Source organism: Schistosoma haematobium, chromosome 2 (assembly GCF_000699445.3).
Source record: "Schistosoma haematobium chromosome 2, whole genome shotgun sequence".
Taxonomy (NCBI): Eukaryota; Metazoa; Platyhelminthes; class Trematoda; order Strigeidida; family Schistosomatidae; genus Schistosoma; species Schistosoma haematobium.
This window is the reverse complement of record NC_067197.1, coordinates 192,663-212,925: the sequence shown is the minus strand read 5'-3', so window position 1 is coordinate 212,925 and position 20,263 is coordinate 192,663. Positions and strand designations below refer to the sequence as shown.

The window sequence follows — 20,263 nt, the reverse complement described above, 5'->3', positions numbered from 1 at the left end:
GTAGGCGATACCACTGCATTCAGTAAAATCTGGACGTATAATTGATTTTCATTGGGGCAACAATCTTTCAGAAGGGTTTTATTCGTACAAAAAGAGATCGACGGCTGAAGTCCTATACACATGAGGAAATTAAAGAAACATAAACATGAGAGATGGTATATAAATATATCGCTCGATGTGTCATTTACTTTCCCGTATATATATATGTGCTTGAATCCTATTGATTGATTCGATTCGACTCGACTTTGAATTCGTTTCTGTACTTGCTTGCTTATGCGCATTAGCCTTTCTCTTCACATTCACTTAGTGTATTTGTAGCCTTGCTATCTGTTCTATCCAATAATAAACTGTAGTAGGTGCTTCGTGTTACCTTCTGAATTTATGTATATCTGTCAAACTACATCGACCGAATAGAAATAAGGGTATATCTTTAACTTTCTAAACATGTTTCAAAAGGCTTTCGAACAAAAGAAAGAACTGTTTTATATAGCTCATTTACTAAACATGTTCTGGATACAGAACATAGAGTTGATAACTCAAATTCTGTTATCCCAAACATCACTTAAAGGTAGGAGTTACAGTGAAGGACTATTTATTTAACGAACCGGGATACTGAAGAATGATAAATCTTCAATCTGAAAGCTCGAATCGCTTTTTTAAGCTCCTCTGGTAACCACAGGTTAATTTTGCACGACAACTTAAACACGAGAGAAAAGGCGCAAAATGTGGAAAGAACGCGTTAATACAAGGCTAGTTCATGTACATAAAATTTAGGTTATTTATAGCATTTCAGATTGCCTTGGACTTCTGGAAGTGTCTAGATTCCTACTAAATATAGTAGCAGGATGGATAATCATTCATTTGGAAATGCAACACATGACTTTTCACTTTCTGGATGTTTCTGAGATATTTTTATTCAATGCTGACAGATAAGATGTTTTCCAGCGTTTCCAGAGCCTCTTTGGGTTTTTTTCGAGGGATTTTCTGGGTCTCTCCAACAATTACATCACTACATATTTTTACTTCAACTGTCTTCTAGATTAGTAATCTTATTTTAACTAACCAAACTTTTCTCATTTTATGCTTACTTATTATTGGAATTAGTCCGTAACGTGACCATTTATTTCTAGCCCTTCGAAGTATTGTTACTATCGGTGTCATAGAATTTTCTTACACATGAGATATATATATTTACAATAGTTTATTTGGGCTATTCATTTGATTTACATCCTTATTATACTACACTTACGTTTGATCGTATTAATTTCCAACTAAACTCATTCAATCGGAAATCAACAAACACATTGAAATCGATTTAATCTAACAGCCAATCAGAAAAGTTATGGACAAATATAGGATCAAGAATCAAATCAGTGGGAGATACAATCAAAATAAAGAAGTAGACAATGACAAGTTAAAGGTCAATAATTAAAAGTCAGGATTGATGTCAACAGGACAAGGTGTGTTATATGTGTACAAGTTTGAACACTTCACTCCTACCTGAAGATTATGTTGATGATGTCGTTCAGAAGTATGATGAAAGTTGTACGACTGAACCATCCAACTTGGAGAACAAAATTTTACCTATATAATCCACCTGAGCTACAAATCTCCACCATCCCTTTTCTATGTATAAACAATGAATGCTAAAGACAGAACAGTGATAAATCGGCCATCCCCTATATATTCAGTTTGTAATAGATCATTCCGTACACATTTTTGAACTGAAACCTATATGGATGTTTTCGACACTGAATGATATTATACAAGCCTATCAAGTGAAAACGTAGCTCCAAATGATTATATATTTATTCTTCAGTAAACTAGAATAATATATATTAAACTCCCCTCATATTTCATGAGCTGGATAATCTGAGTAACCTTCATGAATGTGAGTCTATTCATACTCTTTTGTTGACAAAAATTTAACCTGCACAGTCTCAAAAATAACTTTTAATGATGTGCATGAGACTAATCTTACAAAAACTAGTCACAAACTGACAATACCTCATAAACTCAAGTCAAAATAATCGAGTGAAGAAAATGTTTAATAAATTAAGTGATATTATCCGCCTGGAGCCCCTCTGGGACTACTGCCAGTCCCAAGCCTGGATAAAGGAAGAGGGTTGGGCATGGGGTTAGTGACCGCATCCCATAGGAAACTAACTCGCTAAAGAAACGCTAACCAGAAAAAAATAAATCAAATTAGAAGTAAGTAGTGTTATAAAAGTCAGTCTTTTCTTTCAAAAACAAAAAAAAGAATTCTGGATAGACAAATTTGAGAAATGAGTTCATTTCAACGAATATGATGGAAGATTAAATCTTGTATGATGAATAAGTTTTTCATTAAACGTTAAATAAACTTAAAGTCGTTTTTTTTCTCTCAAAATGAACTTTTAATGGAAGTTTGTAATCAAGTGCATAACAGTTTCCTTTTTTTTTTGTTCTATATCCTATAATTCCTTTCATCATGAAATAGATATCCTTTTCTTCATTTCTTCTATATTCTGTCAACAAATCTATCTATTAACAGATTAGATATTAAAACTTGAATAGGAAAGTATTCAAAAGTACATCTATTTCAAACATTCAGGCAAATGATAAGAGATGAAAAAGAAAATATGGATGCAAACTGGAGTGTTAGTCGTAGTAGTCGTCATTTCAATGAGTAATAGGTAACTTGATATTTATGAGTATGAAAGTGATGTAAGAGATAAGCACTAGGATACATAAATGTATAAAGCATGGTCAGCTTTACATGTGAATATTTGACATGAATGGATTATAAATGATAAGATAAATAGGATTATGATAATTTATTTATTCAAAGGTTAAAACAATTTGTATAGGCATTTAATAACAATGATCTAATACAACTAACTCTATAAGACAGTGAATTTGACATTTCATTCAACTTGAATTCCATATTAGCAATTACAGTAAATTTGAATATCACAAATGAAGTGGTTCATTATTTCATAAAATGATAGTGTTCAAGAATCCTCTATCAGAAATAATACAAGCTTCAATCTTGTTCATTCGATGCTAACTATGGTTTTAATCATTTTTCCTGGTTAGCGTTTTTTTAGCGAGTTAGTATTCTATGGGATTGGGTCGCTAACCCCATGCCCAACCCTCCTCCTTTACCCGGGCTTGGGACCGGCAGTAACTCTAGAAGAGCTACAGGTGGAGTTGATGCTAACTATACGAGTCCCAAATAGAACAAAACACGTATGCTGGTTTCCACTGCTAGCCACTATCCATCTTTGTTTATAATTCTTGTGAATTTAGGCAATATCGAGGCAATATGCACAGGATGCAAATATGACAATCAGAGATAAATTAATCAATTACAATCCTAATTATCAATGGGAACATTCAAGTAAACAATATCAAGTGAATTTCAACTTCACCCCATCGGAAAAACAAGTGGTTATCAGGACTCTATAGCTAAGCGAATAACTCGATGGTGCTTTAAGCGAACGATACTGGGTTCGAGTCTCAGAGTGAACATCAACTCTGAGATGCAAATACATCCAGATGACCAGTCCCGAATAGGACGAAATGTGAGTCAAACTGGATTCTACTGATAGCCACTATCCATCTTTGTTTATACGTTATTATGTTGCAAATTATTTAGAAATGTGCTTAAACACATTATTTAGTTGACACTAAAAAGACTAATAACCAATAGTTTAAATATACATATCATTTAAATTTGGTAGGAGGAACAAGTGCCGATGGACTGGAAAGAAGGACACCTCATCAAAATTCCAAAGAAAGGAGACCTCAGCAAATGTGAAAACTACAAAGGCATCACACCACTGTCAACACCAGGGAAAGTCTTTAACAGGGTGTTGCTGAACCAGATGAAAGATGCAGTAGACGCCCAACTTCGAGATCAACAAGCTGGATTCCGTAAGGATCGGTCGTGCACAGACCAAATTGCGACATTACTGATCATCGTCGTACAATCGGTTGAGTGGAACTCGTCACTGTACATCAACTTCATTGATTACGAAAAGGCATTCGACAGTGTAGATAGGAGGACATTCTGGTAACTTCTTCGACACTACGGAGTTCCTGAGAAGATTGTCAACGTTATCCGGAACTCATACGACGGACTGCAGTGCAAAGTAGTGCATGGAGGACAGCTGACAGATGCATTCCAATTAAGGACCGGAGTCAGACAAGGCTGTTTACTCTCTCACTTCCTCTTTCTTCTGGTGGTCAACTGGATTATGAAGACCTCAACATCTGAAGGAAAACACGGAATACAATGGACAGCTCAGAATCAGTTAGACGATTTGGAATTCTCAGATGACCCAGCCATCCTATCGCATACACACGAACAAATGCAGATAAAGACAGCCAGTGTAGTAGCAGTCTCTGCATCAGTAAGCCTCAGCATACACTAGGGGAAAACCAACGTCCTCAAATACAACACGGAGAACAGCAATCCAATCACTCTTGATGGCGAAACTCTGGAAGATTTAAAATCCTTCACATACCTAGGAAGCATCATCGATGAACAAGGAGGTTCAGATGCAGATGTGAAGGCGAGGATTGGCAAAGCAAGGACCACATTCGTACAATTGAAGAACATATGGAACTAAAAACAACTTTCAACTAACATCAAAGTCACAATCTTCAATACCAACTTCAAGATAGTTAGTTCTACTGTACGGAGCTGAAACTTGAAAAAACTACTACAAACGCCATCAAGAAGGTATAAGTATGTATAATTGGTTGTCTACACAAGATATTCAACATCCATTCGCCGGATACCATCAGCAACAACAGGCTACTGTGGGAGAGAACAAACCAGCTTCCATCTGAAGAGGAAATTAGGAAAAGACGATGGAAATAGATAGGACATACATTACGCAAATCATCAAACTGCATCACGAGGCAAGCCCTAGCTTGGAATGCTGAAGAGAAGTGGAAACGAGGAAAGCCAAGAACACATTACGTCGGGAAATAGAATCAGATATGAAAATGATGAATAGGAACTGGAAGGAGTTGGGAAGGATTGCTTGGGACAGGGTTGGATAGAGGATGTTGGTGAGCGGCCTATGTTCCTTCATGAGGAGTTACAGGCGTACGTAAGTATTATATCATTTAAAGTATCAATTTTAGTATCACCTCTAAGTTAAGCATTCAGCTTTTATGATTAGTGTAACTGTACAAAAATGCCTTTACTTCTTAAGATTAACTTCTCTATCAATGGTACTTGATGATTTGAGTACTTATTAATGCATTAACTTTGGGGAGGTTTCTACAGACCATTTCTGTTGAGTTTAAATAAGTACGAAGCTTATATATGATAGTGTGCCACAAAACTGCATTAAAATATTTTATTCATTTGTTTCGCCATTTCAGACATACTTAAGCCTGTTAGCCATTTCGGGACATGGATCATCGATCAAAAATGCTAAGCAATATTTATACTTTTGATATCTGCCATCGATTCATTGCACCATGTGTTCTTTGGTCTGCCTCTTTCTCTGTTATCTTGAGGATTTCAAGTTGATGCTCACTTTGTGATGTAGTTTGATGACTTCCGTAGTGTATCTTATCCACCTTCAGTGTCCTTTCCTCACCTTCTCCTCAGTTGGAAACTGCTTTGTTCGATGTCACTGTCGATCATTACTTATGATGTCTGGTCAGTGATTCTGACGTATCTTGTATGGACAGTTGTATACAAATACCTGTACCTTTTTGATGATGGTTGTAATTCTCAGTAGTGTGTATCCACGACGCCGCATGTGAAAGTCAGACCTGGGAACTTCGATCTTTCGCGTGAATGTTTAACTCTTGGACCACTGAGCACGTATCCAGAGGTGATAATTTTAAACTTCAATCAATCCATGATATTGCACAACTATATTCTATTGTCATGGTGATGAAACACAACATAATCAAGCACCGTTTTTAAAAAAATGTTGATCAGATTAATATGGGGAATGAGTATTAATTAATAATAACCATTAAAAGGCTACTTTCTGACTGTTTGAATGGAGAGTAACTGAAAAGGAAATATTTAACTTTAGTTACTCATGAGTAGTATAATGTCATCGGCTGCATAAAATCATTATTTCATTAATGCTTTATTTTTTCATACTGTCACCAAGTCGATTTAAATGTATCTGATTTTACAGAATATCAATATCCGTACTGTATGTGTGCGTGTATATGTGATTCTTAAAATGTTGTCTTCTTCTCTGTACCCTTGAAATCCTTGTTTCCTTTTATCCTGTTCTTATAAGTTCAGAATATGTTCATAATAAGTTGTTTAACTCACCTAAATCGGTTCAACAATTTCAAAAAAAAAATTTTTTCAGATCAAACTTACTGTTTGAAATAAGAACAGTTTCTTTATGTGGTGGAGAGGATTTGTAGCTGAGATGGATGATTTTGATAAAGTTTTGTTCTCTGAGCTGGATGATTTGGTCGTAGAGCATTCATTGTTCTTCTGAAAGACATTATCATCAGCACAAACTTCTATCTGAAGTTTCTTTTTGTGTGCTCAATAAACTATTGATGAACTATAAATCAATGTTGAATTAAGTGAAAGAACTAAATCTCATTTTTAAGCCTAAATTGTGTAGCCTTTTTACACCTCAATAAGTTAATTAATCAAATTTTCTGTTCATTTTTCTGTTAAGTATTTTAATCATTTCAAAGGGAAAAGTGACAACAGTGATTGTTCAAAAACCAGTGCATCCAATCAATGATATGAGGTTTAAAATACTGAATAGAAACAATCACCTAATTAGAATGGATAAAATTGGTAATTTACATTATGTAAGTTTTGACAAAATGAAATCAACTTAGATACTAAATGAAGAAACTTTAGGTTAGTTTATCTAGTATTACACATTGATTGAATTTCATAGATCAAGTTGCAATGTGATCACAAGTTGTAGTGACTTGATATCATAGTATTATTGGTTTGATAGAAAGGAACTGAAAATTGATGAGTTCAATGGGATTCCATAACATGTGATTTTCATCATCACTATACAGATGAACCTTTTTCATAAGTGCCAACTAGCACGGAATCCAAGTTCAAGGCTATTTTACTTAAAATATTATACTACCTGACATAATTAGACCAGTTTTCACAACCCAAAATAAATGTACAATGTTTTGCAATTAATAGTTAGTCATTCAGTAACAACGTAGAACTTCGTACGTACGTACATTAGTTCAAGTTGCCATGCCACATTAGTACAGAGATGCAGTTGCTGATTCAAATCCCGTAGTGGTAGAGGTAGTAAGAGTATAAGCTTGCAATTAATGACCGATGTCATCAGTAATTGATTTTGGTTTGCCACGGAGATTTCTACGACAGCTGGTCCCAATGAATAGTTCTTATCCAAGGGTTTAAACAATCTTTAGTTCATCCACAATTATTGTTTCTTATTATTCTCTGTTTATATGATAAACTCAATTATATTCAAAATCATTTTTATATGAAATCCACGAAGTCGCGCAACCATCTTCCATTGTACTGAGGTAGACACTTGTTTCTACCCGATACGGATTAGCTCCACTGGTCACGGCTTCTCACCAGAACTCATTTCATAAATATAACCACAAACAGTATAATACTGTTACTAAGCCAATTGAGCTTGGTAACATATTCCTTCTCATAAAATTATATGATTGATAATAGATTCTAGTTGCTATAGTTAAAATTCTTGTCCTACTTACTTACTTACGCCTGTTACTACTAATGAAGCATAGGCCGCCGAATAGCATTCTTCAACCCACTCTATCCTGGGCCTTTTTTTCTAGTTCCATCCAATTCTTGTTCATTTTTCTCATGTCTATCTCCATTTCTCGGCGTAATGTGCACTTTGGTTTTCCTCTTTTCCTTTGGCCTTGAGGATTCCATGTGAGGGCTTGTCTTGTGACACAGTTGGGTGCTTTACTCAATGTGCGTCCTATTCACTTCCAGCGCTTCTTCCTGATTTCTTCCTCCGCTGGAATCTGGTTTGTTCTCTCACACAGTACGTTGTTACTAATAGTGTCCGGCCAACGGATCCGAAGTATTTTGCGCAGACAACTGTTAATAAACACCTGTATTTTCTGGATGATGGCTTTCGTAGTTTTCCAGGTTTCCGCCCCATACAGTAGAACTGTCTTGACATTTGTATTGAAAATCCTGACCTTGGTGTTGATTGACAGTTGTTTTGAGTTCCAGATGTTCTTCAGTTGTAAATATGCTGCTCTTGCTTTACCGATCCGCGCCTTCACATCTGCATCAGATCCACTCTGTTCATCAATGATGCTTCCCAAATATGTAAAGGTTTTTACATCTTCCAAATCTTCTCCGTCAATTGTGATTGGATTGGTGCATGTTGTGTAGTATCGAAGAATCCTGCTTTTCCCTTTGTGTATATTGAGACTTACTGCTGCTGAGACTGCTGCTACACTGGTCGTCTTCTCCTGCATTTGTTGTTGCGTTTGGGATAGAAGGGCCAGATCATCTGCGAAGTCTATATCGTCCAACTGCATCTTAGATGTTCATTGTATCCCGTGTTTCCCTTCAGATGTTGACGTCTTCATGATCCAGTCGATCACCAGGAGAAAGAGAAAGGGTGAGAGTAAGCAACCTTGCCTGACACCGGTCTCCACTTCGAACGACTTTGTCAACTGTCCTCCATGCACGATTTTGCAGTGTAATCCATCATATGAACTCTGTATGATATTGACTATCTTCTGAGGTACGCCGTAGTGTCGAAGAAGTTTCTATAGTGTTGTTCTGTCCACGCTATCAAATGCCTTTTCGTAGTCAATGAAGTTGATGTAGAGTGATGAATTCCATTCAATTGATTGTTCCACAATGGTCCGTAGAGTTGCGATTTGGTCTGTACACGATCTATCCTTACAGAATCCTGCCTGTTGGTCACGAAGTTGGGCGTCTACGCAGTCCTTCATCCTGTTTAACAATATCCTGTTGAAAACTTTTCCCGGTATTGAGAGAAGAGTGATGCCCCTGTAGTTATCACACTTGCTGAGATCGCCTTTCGGTATTTTGATCAGAAGTTCTTCTTTCCAGTCTGTTGGTACTTGTTCCTCATCCCAAATCTTATTGAAGAGAATGTGGAGTATCCTTGCAGTTGCCGCTACGTCTGCTTTCAGTGTCTCTGCTGGAATGTTGTCCGGTCCTGCTGCTTTGCCAATCTTGATTTGTCTGATGGCCATGCTGATTTCTTTAATTTTTGGTGGGCCAACATTGATTGGGAGGTCCGTGGGTGCTGCTTCGATGTTGGGTGGGTTCAGTGGAGCTGGTCGATTCAAGAGTTCTTTGAAGTGTTCTACCCACCTGTTTTGTTGCTCTTCAATGTTGGTGATTACCTTGCCTTCTTTGCTTTTCACTGGTCGTTCTGGTTTGCGGCGATTTCCAGAGAGTTTCTTTGTCGTGTCATACAATTGTCTCATGTTTCCTTCTCTTGCAGCCTTTTCCGCCGTCGTTGCCAAATCTTCCACATATTTACGTTTGTCGGTTCTGATGCTCCTCTTCACTTGCTTGTTTACTTCTGTGTATTCAGCTTGTGCCTTGGCTTTTTCTGCTCTTGTTCGACTGGTATTGATTGCTGCCTTCTTGTTCCTCCTTTCTTGAATCTTATCCAGTGTATCAACAGTGACCCATTCCTTGTGATGGTGCTTCTTGTGACCCAGGACCTCATGACATGTTGAAGTGATTGCCTCTTTGATCCCCTTCCAGTTGCTCTCCACAGTAGTTCCTTCTCCATTGAGTAGATCATGAAAGGTCTGGAACTTGTTGCTGAGGTCCATCTTGAATTTGTTGAGTTTGATAGTATCCTGAAGAAAGGCCGTATTGACCTTTTGTGATATTGTCCGCTCCGTTATCCAGTGCTTCTTGAGTTTCAATTTCATCTTGGCGACCAGCAAGTGATGATCTGATGCTATATCAGCTCCTCTCTTGGTTCTCACGTCCTCTATAGTCCTCCTGAATGTTTTGTTGATGCAAATATGGTCGATTTGGTTTTGTGTGGTGTGATCCGGTGAAGTCCATGTGGTTTTGTGTGTGCGTTTATGTGGGGATATGGTGCCGCCTATGACCAGCTTATTGAAGGCACATAGGTTTGCAAATATCTCACCATTTTCGTTTCTTTCTCCCAGTCCGTGTCGTCCCATGATGTCTTCATATCTAGTATTGTCCGTTCCAACCTTGGCATTGAAATCTCCCATCAGAATGGTCAGGTCCTTTGTTGGGCACTTCTCGACGATTGACTGCAGCCTATTGTAGGATTGATCTTTAGCGTCTTCATTGTAGTCGTTGGTAGGCGCATAGCATTGGATGTTCATTGAAGTGCCCTCTTTCTTTGTTTTGAAGGAGGCTTTGATGATCCTTGGTCCATGAGATTTCCATCCTATAAGTGCCTTTTGTGCTTCTTTGGACAGCATCAATGCAACTCCTTGTGTATGTGGAGCATTTTCTTCTTCATGGCCGGAGTATAACAAGAGCTCTCCTGAAGTTAGTCGTTGTTGTCCAACATGTGTCCAATGTGTTTCACTGATCCCAAGTAGCTCTAGGTTGTATCTTCTCATTTCTGCAGCAATTTGGAAGGCTCTTCCGGTATCCCATATTGTACGAACATTCCATGTGCCTAAATAAATGGTTGCTCTGGTTGTCAGAAGGGGCATCGGCCTCTTAACTTCCGAAGGAATTCGGCTTTCATCATGAGGCGTCATAGTTCTTCTAAATGAAGACCTTCTGACTCCCAGGGCAGAGTTTAAAAGGTTTGAATAATTTTTTCTGGTAAGCGTTTTTTTAGCGAGTTATTTTTTTATGGGATGGGGACGCTAACCCCATGCCCAACCCTCCTCTTTTATCCAGACTTGGGACCGGCAGTAGCCCCCGGAGGGACTCCAGGCGGAGTTTAAAATTATTATCATTAAAACTAATTAAAAGTGAATGACGATTTCTGTCTGAACATTTCCGCTACAGAGTATGAGTACAACTAACAATGTTGTCACAGTTACTGGTTATTATGGTACTTTCACCACCAAGTTTGCTCTTTTATATTGTAAACTCTATTCTTTGATGTAAGGTAACCGTGGACAAACGAAAGAAAACTCTAGACCTCATTGTTATGTCGGCTGTCACTATTCATTCATATAACTCTGTAATCTTTATACAACAGATTTCCAATATATAACTTGAATTTATGCCTCCCAGATTTAATGATTGAATAAAACCGCTCGAAACATAAAATCTAAAGATAAAAATATCGTGTTAGGTTCAACGGCGAGACTGTAAGTTATGGACGGACCAATCACGTATAAGATAACAGGTATCGGATTTTGGAGCGAAATTCATTCCACCATTTGGATAAATACAGTCTTGGCATTATGGCTGATGTCAGTTTGTAATGAAAACCGTAAATCTAATTTCTAACCTTAATCATCAACTATAAATTCGAATCCCTCACACTAATTTATAACCCTCATTTGGTCTTACTTATGTGGTGGAAACTCTCAAGGTCAGTTTATCATCGCTCAAAGGTCGTTCGTAAATTATGGTCCCACCGATAGGTACGGGGTTCGAATCTCGCGGGAGGCGAGATCGTGGATGAGCACCGCTGAACAGACCCACAATAGGACGAAACGGCCGTCCAGTGCTTTCAGGTTTCCAACGGTGGTCTAGCTTCAACCAACTCATGACCTCAACCATTGGAATGACTATAATATCTACAAAAAAACCCTTCCAAATGAAATTTAAATAGAAAAATATGATAATAATTGAGTTGGATACTTTCACTGTTAAATTCTTAATCAAATAAACTAAACGAATGAAAAGAAATCAGAAATTATTTTTAATTTACTTTTATTGGTTGTTAATATTAAGTTTAAGAAATCAATCTTCATTCAATTATAAGTAGTGAGTATAATAATAATCAAGAGATTTAAGTAGTATATGAACTTTTTTCTAAGAATTGAAGTTAAAAAGCAAGTAATTTATGTTTAGGTGGTAGTTTTGACTGAAAAGGCATTTTTATCATAGGATGTCTTGGTTGTGGTTGTGGTAAGCATGGTTTTAACATTTCCAAGTAATGTTTTATATCAGTGATCATTCTAAGTAATTCTTCAAGTCTTCCTATTAGTTGATCATTATGATGATTATTAGTAGTAAAAGATACAGATTTTAAAGGACTTTTAGATGGAGAATGTTTACCATGTATTGTATCATCATAACTTTGAGTATCTTTTTCTTCAACTTCAAGAAATGGTAAGCCTCCATGAGGAAACATTTCATGCATATTTTTCATTGATTTTTCATTTGGAAGTTTTACTGTTCTACTACTAACAGTAATTTCTCTAGAAACCCAATTGTTAGAATCGTCTTGCGTGGATGCGTTACCTTGTTGTTTATGTTTATCTTTATTTATAGTTGAGATATTGTGATGAACTTGTTTACCATTAGTCGTATTGACAGGTTGTTTATTGGATGAACTTTCATTGATGTTATTATTCACCTTTTCCTTATTCGGTATTATATCTTTTTCTGCGGCAACATTTTGCTTGACATTTTGATGTTTTTCATTCGTTTCAGCGTTACGATCTTGAGCATGATTTGAATGATTGTTTGTCACATTCTTATTGTCCATCACTACATTTATTAGGTCTTTATTAACAATTTTCTCAGCGGGAGTTATAAATGAATCAGGATTTTCTGAGTTCAATGTTTCACTTAATTGATTCATTACTGGATTAATATTTTTTATGATTATTTCTTCATCACTTTGATTCGAAGTTTCGTCATTTTGCATAGTCTCATCAACTAAAGGTAATTTAATTTCTTTTTGAGTACTGTCATCATTATTAGATTTTTCTGTTGAAATGGAATCATTCTCATTCTTTATTGGTAAGGAGGTATTATTTCTTTCAAGTTCTATTTCATTATCATAATCTCCTGAATAATGTTCATCCTCAAATAAACTGGAATTGGTATCATTTTGCATTTGACGTTGATCTTTCATCAAAATAGGCAGTTTATGAGTTTGATTTGCTACTTCATGATGTATTGCATTATCAACATTTAAAGATGGATTATTTTTCTTTACGGTAACATTATTTTTAGTAATCGGTAAAGAAACAGAATTATTTTCGATATTTTTAATTGTTACCTGAAGTGATTCATTTATTGTTTTGTTATGACGATGTATATCAACTGAAGGCAGTTGTTCTTCGACTTCTTCGTTCAGTTTAGATGTGTTATTTACGATCTGACGGAAATTCATCTTTTCAGTATCATTGTCCGCGAAAACATTTTCTTCAGTGGATAATGGAGATATGGTTACATTTTCATTCGTTTTCTCTGATATGTTAATTAATTTATTGATTTTTCTGTTTTGATTATTCTTCTCCTCATTATTATTATTATTATTAGCTTCATCATCTGTTTCATTACCCGGTTTATGTATATAAGTCATATTATAACTAATAGAACTTTCATTTCTACCATTTTCAGATAGGGTACTAGTACCATTTTCATTCTGAAATTCAAAAGTACACACATAAAGATTCCGATTATACACTAAGTATAATAATTAAGCAATAAAGTTTGTTATAAAACATTTATTGTGATCAAGAATATATTCAAGATGTGCCACATATTCAGTCTTGATTTAAGATAACCAAAATACAACGAATAAAACCATCACTGCATTGACAGGATATGATAATGTCATTCTTTGAAGTAAGTATATTTGGGGAATATATATTTTGAATATTTGATACGAATGTAGGAAGGTTTCAGATTGTCATAGTGAAGAAATAGGCTGTTGATAGTTAGCTAATATATATAATGATAGCAAGTGGTAAAGTGAAAAGTTTGCTCACGACAATGAATAATGATGGATGTATACCCCCCACCCCTGTCCACATGAACTAATCATAAAAGTGCAAGTTGGCAATGGAATAAAGTTTGTTTTCCAATAAGAGAACATACATATAGCCAGACGATTACATAAAAATGTAGAAATGATGAAGTTTCATTTCATAAAAAGATGATTAGAAAGTATGGGTTTTGTTGATCATTAAGTTTGAAATGGTATTAAGACCTGAGTGTCAGATTTGATTCTTACCAATCATACCATTGACATTGATGTTTAATTTAACTTTGAACATATTCCATTTAAAACTCTCTCTTAAAAATGATTGAACACATATGATCAAATCAAGAAGTTCTAATTTACAACTAGATCAAATTTAAGAGTTGGTTATTCCTTGAAATGTTCTCATGTGCACAGATTAATACTCACTGATCACTTAATTTCCTATACACTTTAGATAAACAGATTGCATAGTTACACTAAGTAAATTGATCCAACCTTTTGATTTAGATAAAGAGTATTCAAGAAAATATTAATTTAGTTCCAACAACGCAACTGTAAATTATCAGAACATTAATAACTTTAGCCCTTTGGTTATTAACATTTACTCATCAGATCATCATAATAGTCAGGAAATGCTTAAAATACTCATTCATCTAACCATTATCATATGAATGTTTTTTCTATCCCTTCGGAAGCATCTGGGTTGAATATATATATGTATATCTATATCTATCACGTTACTAATGAGTAGAATATGAGAATCTTTGTAGACAACTCGCTTGCTTGGTAAAATAGTAAACTTTACAAGCACTTGACCATTTTATATCATTATGTGGATGCCCACTGGTATGCATTTCCGACGTTAACCATTCGATTGACTGCAATTCATTTGGAAACACACATGTCTGATTATGATGATTTGTTGAATATTTTTTTATTCTTTGTCTATCAGTTCTATTGAGAAGTGGTAACTAGTGAAGTTCAATCGGGTCTATTGTGAGATATTAACTCACTAATGACTATGGTTGATGTGTCGCTCGATTCTGTGGATTAGTTGAAGTTAGACATTAATACCGTTGGATGCTAGCTGGCTTAGTCGTCTAATGATCAAGCGCTCGAGCGCGAGAGTGATAGGTCCTGGGTTCGAATCCTGCTCGGTGGGTTCGTGGTTGTTCACTACTGAAGAGTCCCACAATAGTATGAAACGGTTGTCCAATGCTTCAATGTTTTCTATAATGGTCTAGCTTCCATTGACTCATGATCTCAACTATTCAAATTTAAATCCACCTCTTGGAGATCATCATAAACCGACTACATAGGACTACAGTTAGAACTTAGTCTTATAAAACTTGATATTCATTAGTTATGAAAATATTAGACGACATCATACAAGAATACCGTTAAGAATGTCGACAGGATTTCATATTTTAAAATACTCAGTAAATCTTTATTATCATCAGAACATTGTTTTTTCTCTTTCAACAAACGATTAAACAAATCATAAATAAACATTGAAAATCAATAATCCATGTAATTTACCATTTCAACTAATTTTCTACAATAATCTTCAGGATTTGTTTCAGTTAATTGATAATACATACATCCTTTACTTGTACAATAAGCTCCATCTATTTTACACATACATTTACGGCAACCATCATGAAATCTATATGATTTTAAGAAGAAAAAATCAATAATTCGTTAGAAATATGTTTTCAATAACACTTCAATATCATCTTTTATTGATTAAGAAAAGATAAGTAAGATTTCTATGAAACATTTAAGAAATCAGCAATCTTTGAATCAGTAGACCTCAACATACACTTGGGGAAAACCAACGTCCTCAAATACAACACGGAGAACAGCAATCCAATCACTCTTGATGGCGAAACTCTGGAAGATTTAAAATCCTTCACATACCTAGGAAGCATCATCGATGAACAAGGAGGTTCAGATGCAGATGTGAAGGCGAGGATTGGCAAAGCAAGGACCACATTCGTACAATTGAAGAACATATGGAACTAAAAACAACTTTCAACTAACATCAAAGTCACAATCTTCAATACCAACTTCAAGATAGTTAGTTCTACTGTACGGAGCTGAAACTTGAAAAAACTACTACAAACGCCATCAAGAAGGTATAAGTATGTATAATTGGTTGTCTACACAAGATATTCAACATCCATTCGCCGGATACCATCAGCAACAACAGGCTACTGTGGGAGAGAACAAACCAGCTTCCATCTGAAGAGGAAATTAGGAAAAGACGATGGAAATAGATAGGACATACATTACGCAAATCATCAAACTGCATCACGAGGCAAGTCCTAACTTGGAATCCTGAAGGAAGACGGAAAAGTGGAAGGCCAAAGAACACATTACGTCGGGAAATAGAATCAGATATGAAAATGATGAATAGGAACTGGAAGGAGTTGGGAAGGATTGCTTTGGACAGGGTTCGTTGGAGGATGTTGGTGGTTTGCCTATACTCCTTTACGAGTAGTAACAGGCATAAGTAAGTAAGTAATCTAAGAAATCTTCATTACCTTCAATCTTGTTGTTCTTCTCCTTTAAAGGATCAATCAACAAATTAACCATCATTTTCAACATAGAAAACTATTTGTTCTAATAGGAGTGATATATGTAATTACGTCTCTATTTGTGAATATGAAATCATAAAAAATCTTTAATTAAGAAATGTTACAATAAATAAAGTGTAGTATTTGTCAAATAACATTGATTTATAACACTCCACTTCTCAAATCTCCATATCCACTATTCTAAACATACATAGCAATCTTGAAAAGCCAACATTTTTCAACTCTCTTAATGTATTGCATTTGATTGGAATTGTGTCGTTATGTGATTTTTGCAAAATTAAAAAAATTTATCAGTTATTGGAAATCGTATATGATTCTTCACATCGAATGTTATGATCACTAATGGGTCTAGATGATCGTCTTCACCTTGAATCATTCTTAAAGTCTTTAAAGGCGTGGTTGGAGCGTTCAGTACACTGAAGAGTGATTTTCAACAATTTTCTGAGATATAATTATATTGTATAAGTATAGATTCAAATTGTCTATTAGAAATTGACATACACATGAATATGATGATATTATTGAATTACAAATGATCAAAACTTGGATGTGATGAACTTGGTTATCTTAAGAACTATTTGATAATACAAAATGTTAATACATTCAGAGAAATGAAGTGTTTTTTTTTAAATAGTTTTTCTATCTCTGAGATGAAACTTATGTACACGGAAAGAATTTGGCAACTTTCAACTTGACTAGAAGTAGGATTTCACATAAATCACCTTTCATTTCTGTCCTTCTATGGCCCCCAAATGCCCTGGTATGGCTGAGAATGGGGTGGGCCCGCTCCCCCTCTAGAAATGCTTTTACACGGCCACGTGTATACAGCCTCTACCAGGGAAGTCCTACTCACTGCCTCCTCGTGACATTGCTGTTGCTTACGAAATTGAGAGGACGGAAAGCGAATGCTCGACGTTTCAACCGGATCTCAAACCAATGGTGCACATGGGCTACAGTATCCTGAAGGTACAAATGGCGTATGAACTAATTGTTGGTCACCGGCTACCATGGGACCGCATCTCCTCACGATGCCCCACTGCCTTGTGGGTCGGACCTTTAGGCCAAAGGCTCCGAGTGTGGCTCCCTAAGAAAACCACCTACTTCCGTCTGAGCACCTGAGCAGTATCACAGCTCACACACAAACAGAATTAAATGACGATACTTACGGTAAATACTATTGTTGCTTCGATTAACAGTCAAACAATTCACATTATTATTATTTACCACGTCACTCATTCACTCTCTTTTATTCCCACTTTGTGTACCCTTATTTTTCGACTTATACAGCAGCTCACCTATGGTGGAAACTCTGTTCTATCAAAATGATCTCGAGTTACTGACTGGTTGAAAAATGAGTGCTACCACCAAATAAGGTGTAGCGCATATATATTTGATGCCCTCCCCCCCCCTTATACCAATATTTATGTGTTCAAACCAACAAAAATAAAACATATTCAAGAGTAATTCTGTAAACAAGAGCAACTTAAATGAGATTATAAGGTATTCATCAAATAAAGTTCATTGGAACAATCAATAAACTTACAAAAATCCCACATGATGTTCTGTACAATAATTATCATGATCCAATATACATACAATTTCCATATTACTACCATCTATTTTATTTATTAATGTTTTATGCTTAATTAATGTTGAATCATTATTCCTTATTATCATCATAATCATAATCAGTAGTATATTCAATGTTAAATTCATTTTCCTATCAAATTCATTTATTCTATACTTCATATTAATGATTATCTTAATAAAACTAATCTTCTATTGTAAATAATAAGAATAATGTTAAAATATGCAGACGTAAAATAAAGTTTGTTTTCCCGTGAAAATTCGTTCAATTTTATAGCCGGGAAAAATAAATTCGTATTATATATATATTCACTTTAGTTAAAGTTTTTTTCTTTTGTTTGTCTAATTTGACAGCTATAAATTATGATTATTATTATTAACGAAGAAGAAGAAGAAGAAGACCAAAGAACACATTACATCGAGGAATAGAAACAGACAAACATGAGAAGAAGAATGAACAATCATTGAATAGAACTATAATAGAATATCCAGGATAAAGTTTGTTAAAGAATGCTGGTCGGCGGGTCTATCCTCCATTGGGAGTAACAAGCATAAGTAAATAAGTCATTAATAACGAAAATAATCGTGTAAATCATAATCCGATTTGTCAACATTATTGAATAAGTTATTAGCATGTTTGTTTGTTTGTATGTTTTCTCGGTATAAAAAGTGTACACAAACATATTACTGAAATGGTGTAAGAATGGTGTAAGAACCCTCAGTTCTTGTGAGTTTTTTTATTCCCATTAAAGAAATCATAATTCTAATTACTGGTAGTCATAAATTATTGTTGTCGTCAAGTAGGACTGTACAAAAAAAAGACAGGAAACATAGAAGAAATATATTCACAACAACACTAAGCTATAATATATATATATATATATATATATATATATATATATATATATATGTAGTATGAATAAACTGTAAAGTGGGGGGGTAAAATATAAAAACCAATTAAGTATATGATATTTATTTAATTTTAATTTAAAACAAAAGATTTTGCTACTTATTTCTTTATTCTTTCATTGCAGGTATTCTAATTCAGGCATTTCATTTAGTTTTACCTTTATCGAAATATTGATATTCACAGTGATGTTGATATCTGGTATCTATAGCTTTAAACTCTAATGTGGTCATCAACTAAGTAATTGGAGACAATTACAGACTATTAGAATCTACAGGGAATATTGAAATATTCGTTCAAATAGTTAATAAATGTTTAAGAAATCACTCATAAATATCACCTATGAAAAAATAATCGTGGTTAAATAGGGAATTCTTTAACAAACTTACTTACATACGCCTGCTACTACTCGTAAAGGAGTATAGGCAAACCACCAACATCCTCCAACGAACCCTGTCCAAAGCAATCCTTCCCAACTCCTTCCAGTTCCTATTCATCATTTTCATATCTGATTCTATTTCCCGACGTAATGTGTTCTTTGGCCTTCCACTTTTCCGTCTTCCTTCAGGATTCCAAGTTAGGACTTGCCTCGTGATGCAGTTTGATGATTTGCGTAATGTATGTCCTATCTATTTCCATCGTCTTTTCCTAATTTCCTCTTCAGCTGGAAGCTGGTTTGTTCTCTCCCACAGTAGCCTGTTGTTGCTGATGGTATCCGGCGAATGGATGTTGAATATCTTGTGTAGACAACCAATTATACATACTTATACCTTCTTGATGGCGTTTGTAGTAGTTTTTTCAAGTTTCAGCTCCGTACAGTAGAACTAACTATCTTGAAGTTGGTATTGAAGATTGTGACTTTGATGTTAGTTGAAAGTTGTTTTTAGTTCCATATGTTCTTCAATTGTACGAATGCGGTCCTCGTCTAATTGATTCTGAGCTGTCCATTGTATTCCGTGTTTTCCTACAGATGTTGAGGTCCTCATAACCCAGTCGACCACCAGAAGAAAGGGGAAGGGAGACAGTGGACAGCCTTATCTGACTCCGGTCCTTAATTGGAATGCATCTGTCAGCTGTCCATCATGCACGACCTTGCACTGCAGTCCGTTGTATGAGTTCCGGATAATATTGACAATCTTCTCAGGAACTCCGTAGTGTCGAAGAAGTTACCAGAATGTTCCCCTATCTACACTGTCGAATGCCTTTTCGTAATCAATGAAGTTGATGTACAGTGACGAGTTCCACTCAATCGATTGTACGACGATGATCCGTAGTTTCGCAATTTGGTCTGT

General features: G+C 35.4%; 1 protein-coding gene across 1 annotated transcript in view; it reads right to left on the bottom strand.

Moving 5' to 3' along the window:
• Window positions 1-11,849: 11,849 nt before the first annotated feature.
• RPL19_1 (60S ribosomal protein L19) overlaps window positions 11,850-20,263 on the bottom strand; it is a 29,628-nt gene continuing 21,214 nt past the window's right edge. The window contains exons 5-7 of the mRNA XM_051214063.1: window positions 18,021-18,870; window positions 15,417-15,543; window positions 11,850-13,535 (exon numbers count right to left, since the gene is read on the bottom strand). Coding sequence (XP_051067184.1) covers window positions 11,982-13,535; window positions 15,417-15,543; window positions 18,021-18,226 — 1,887 coding nt within the window. The 5' untranslated portion in view covers window positions 18,227-18,870 and the 3' untranslated portion in view covers window positions 11,850-11,981. The remainder of the gene's footprint in view (window positions 13,536-15,416; window positions 15,544-18,020; window positions 18,871-20,263) is intronic.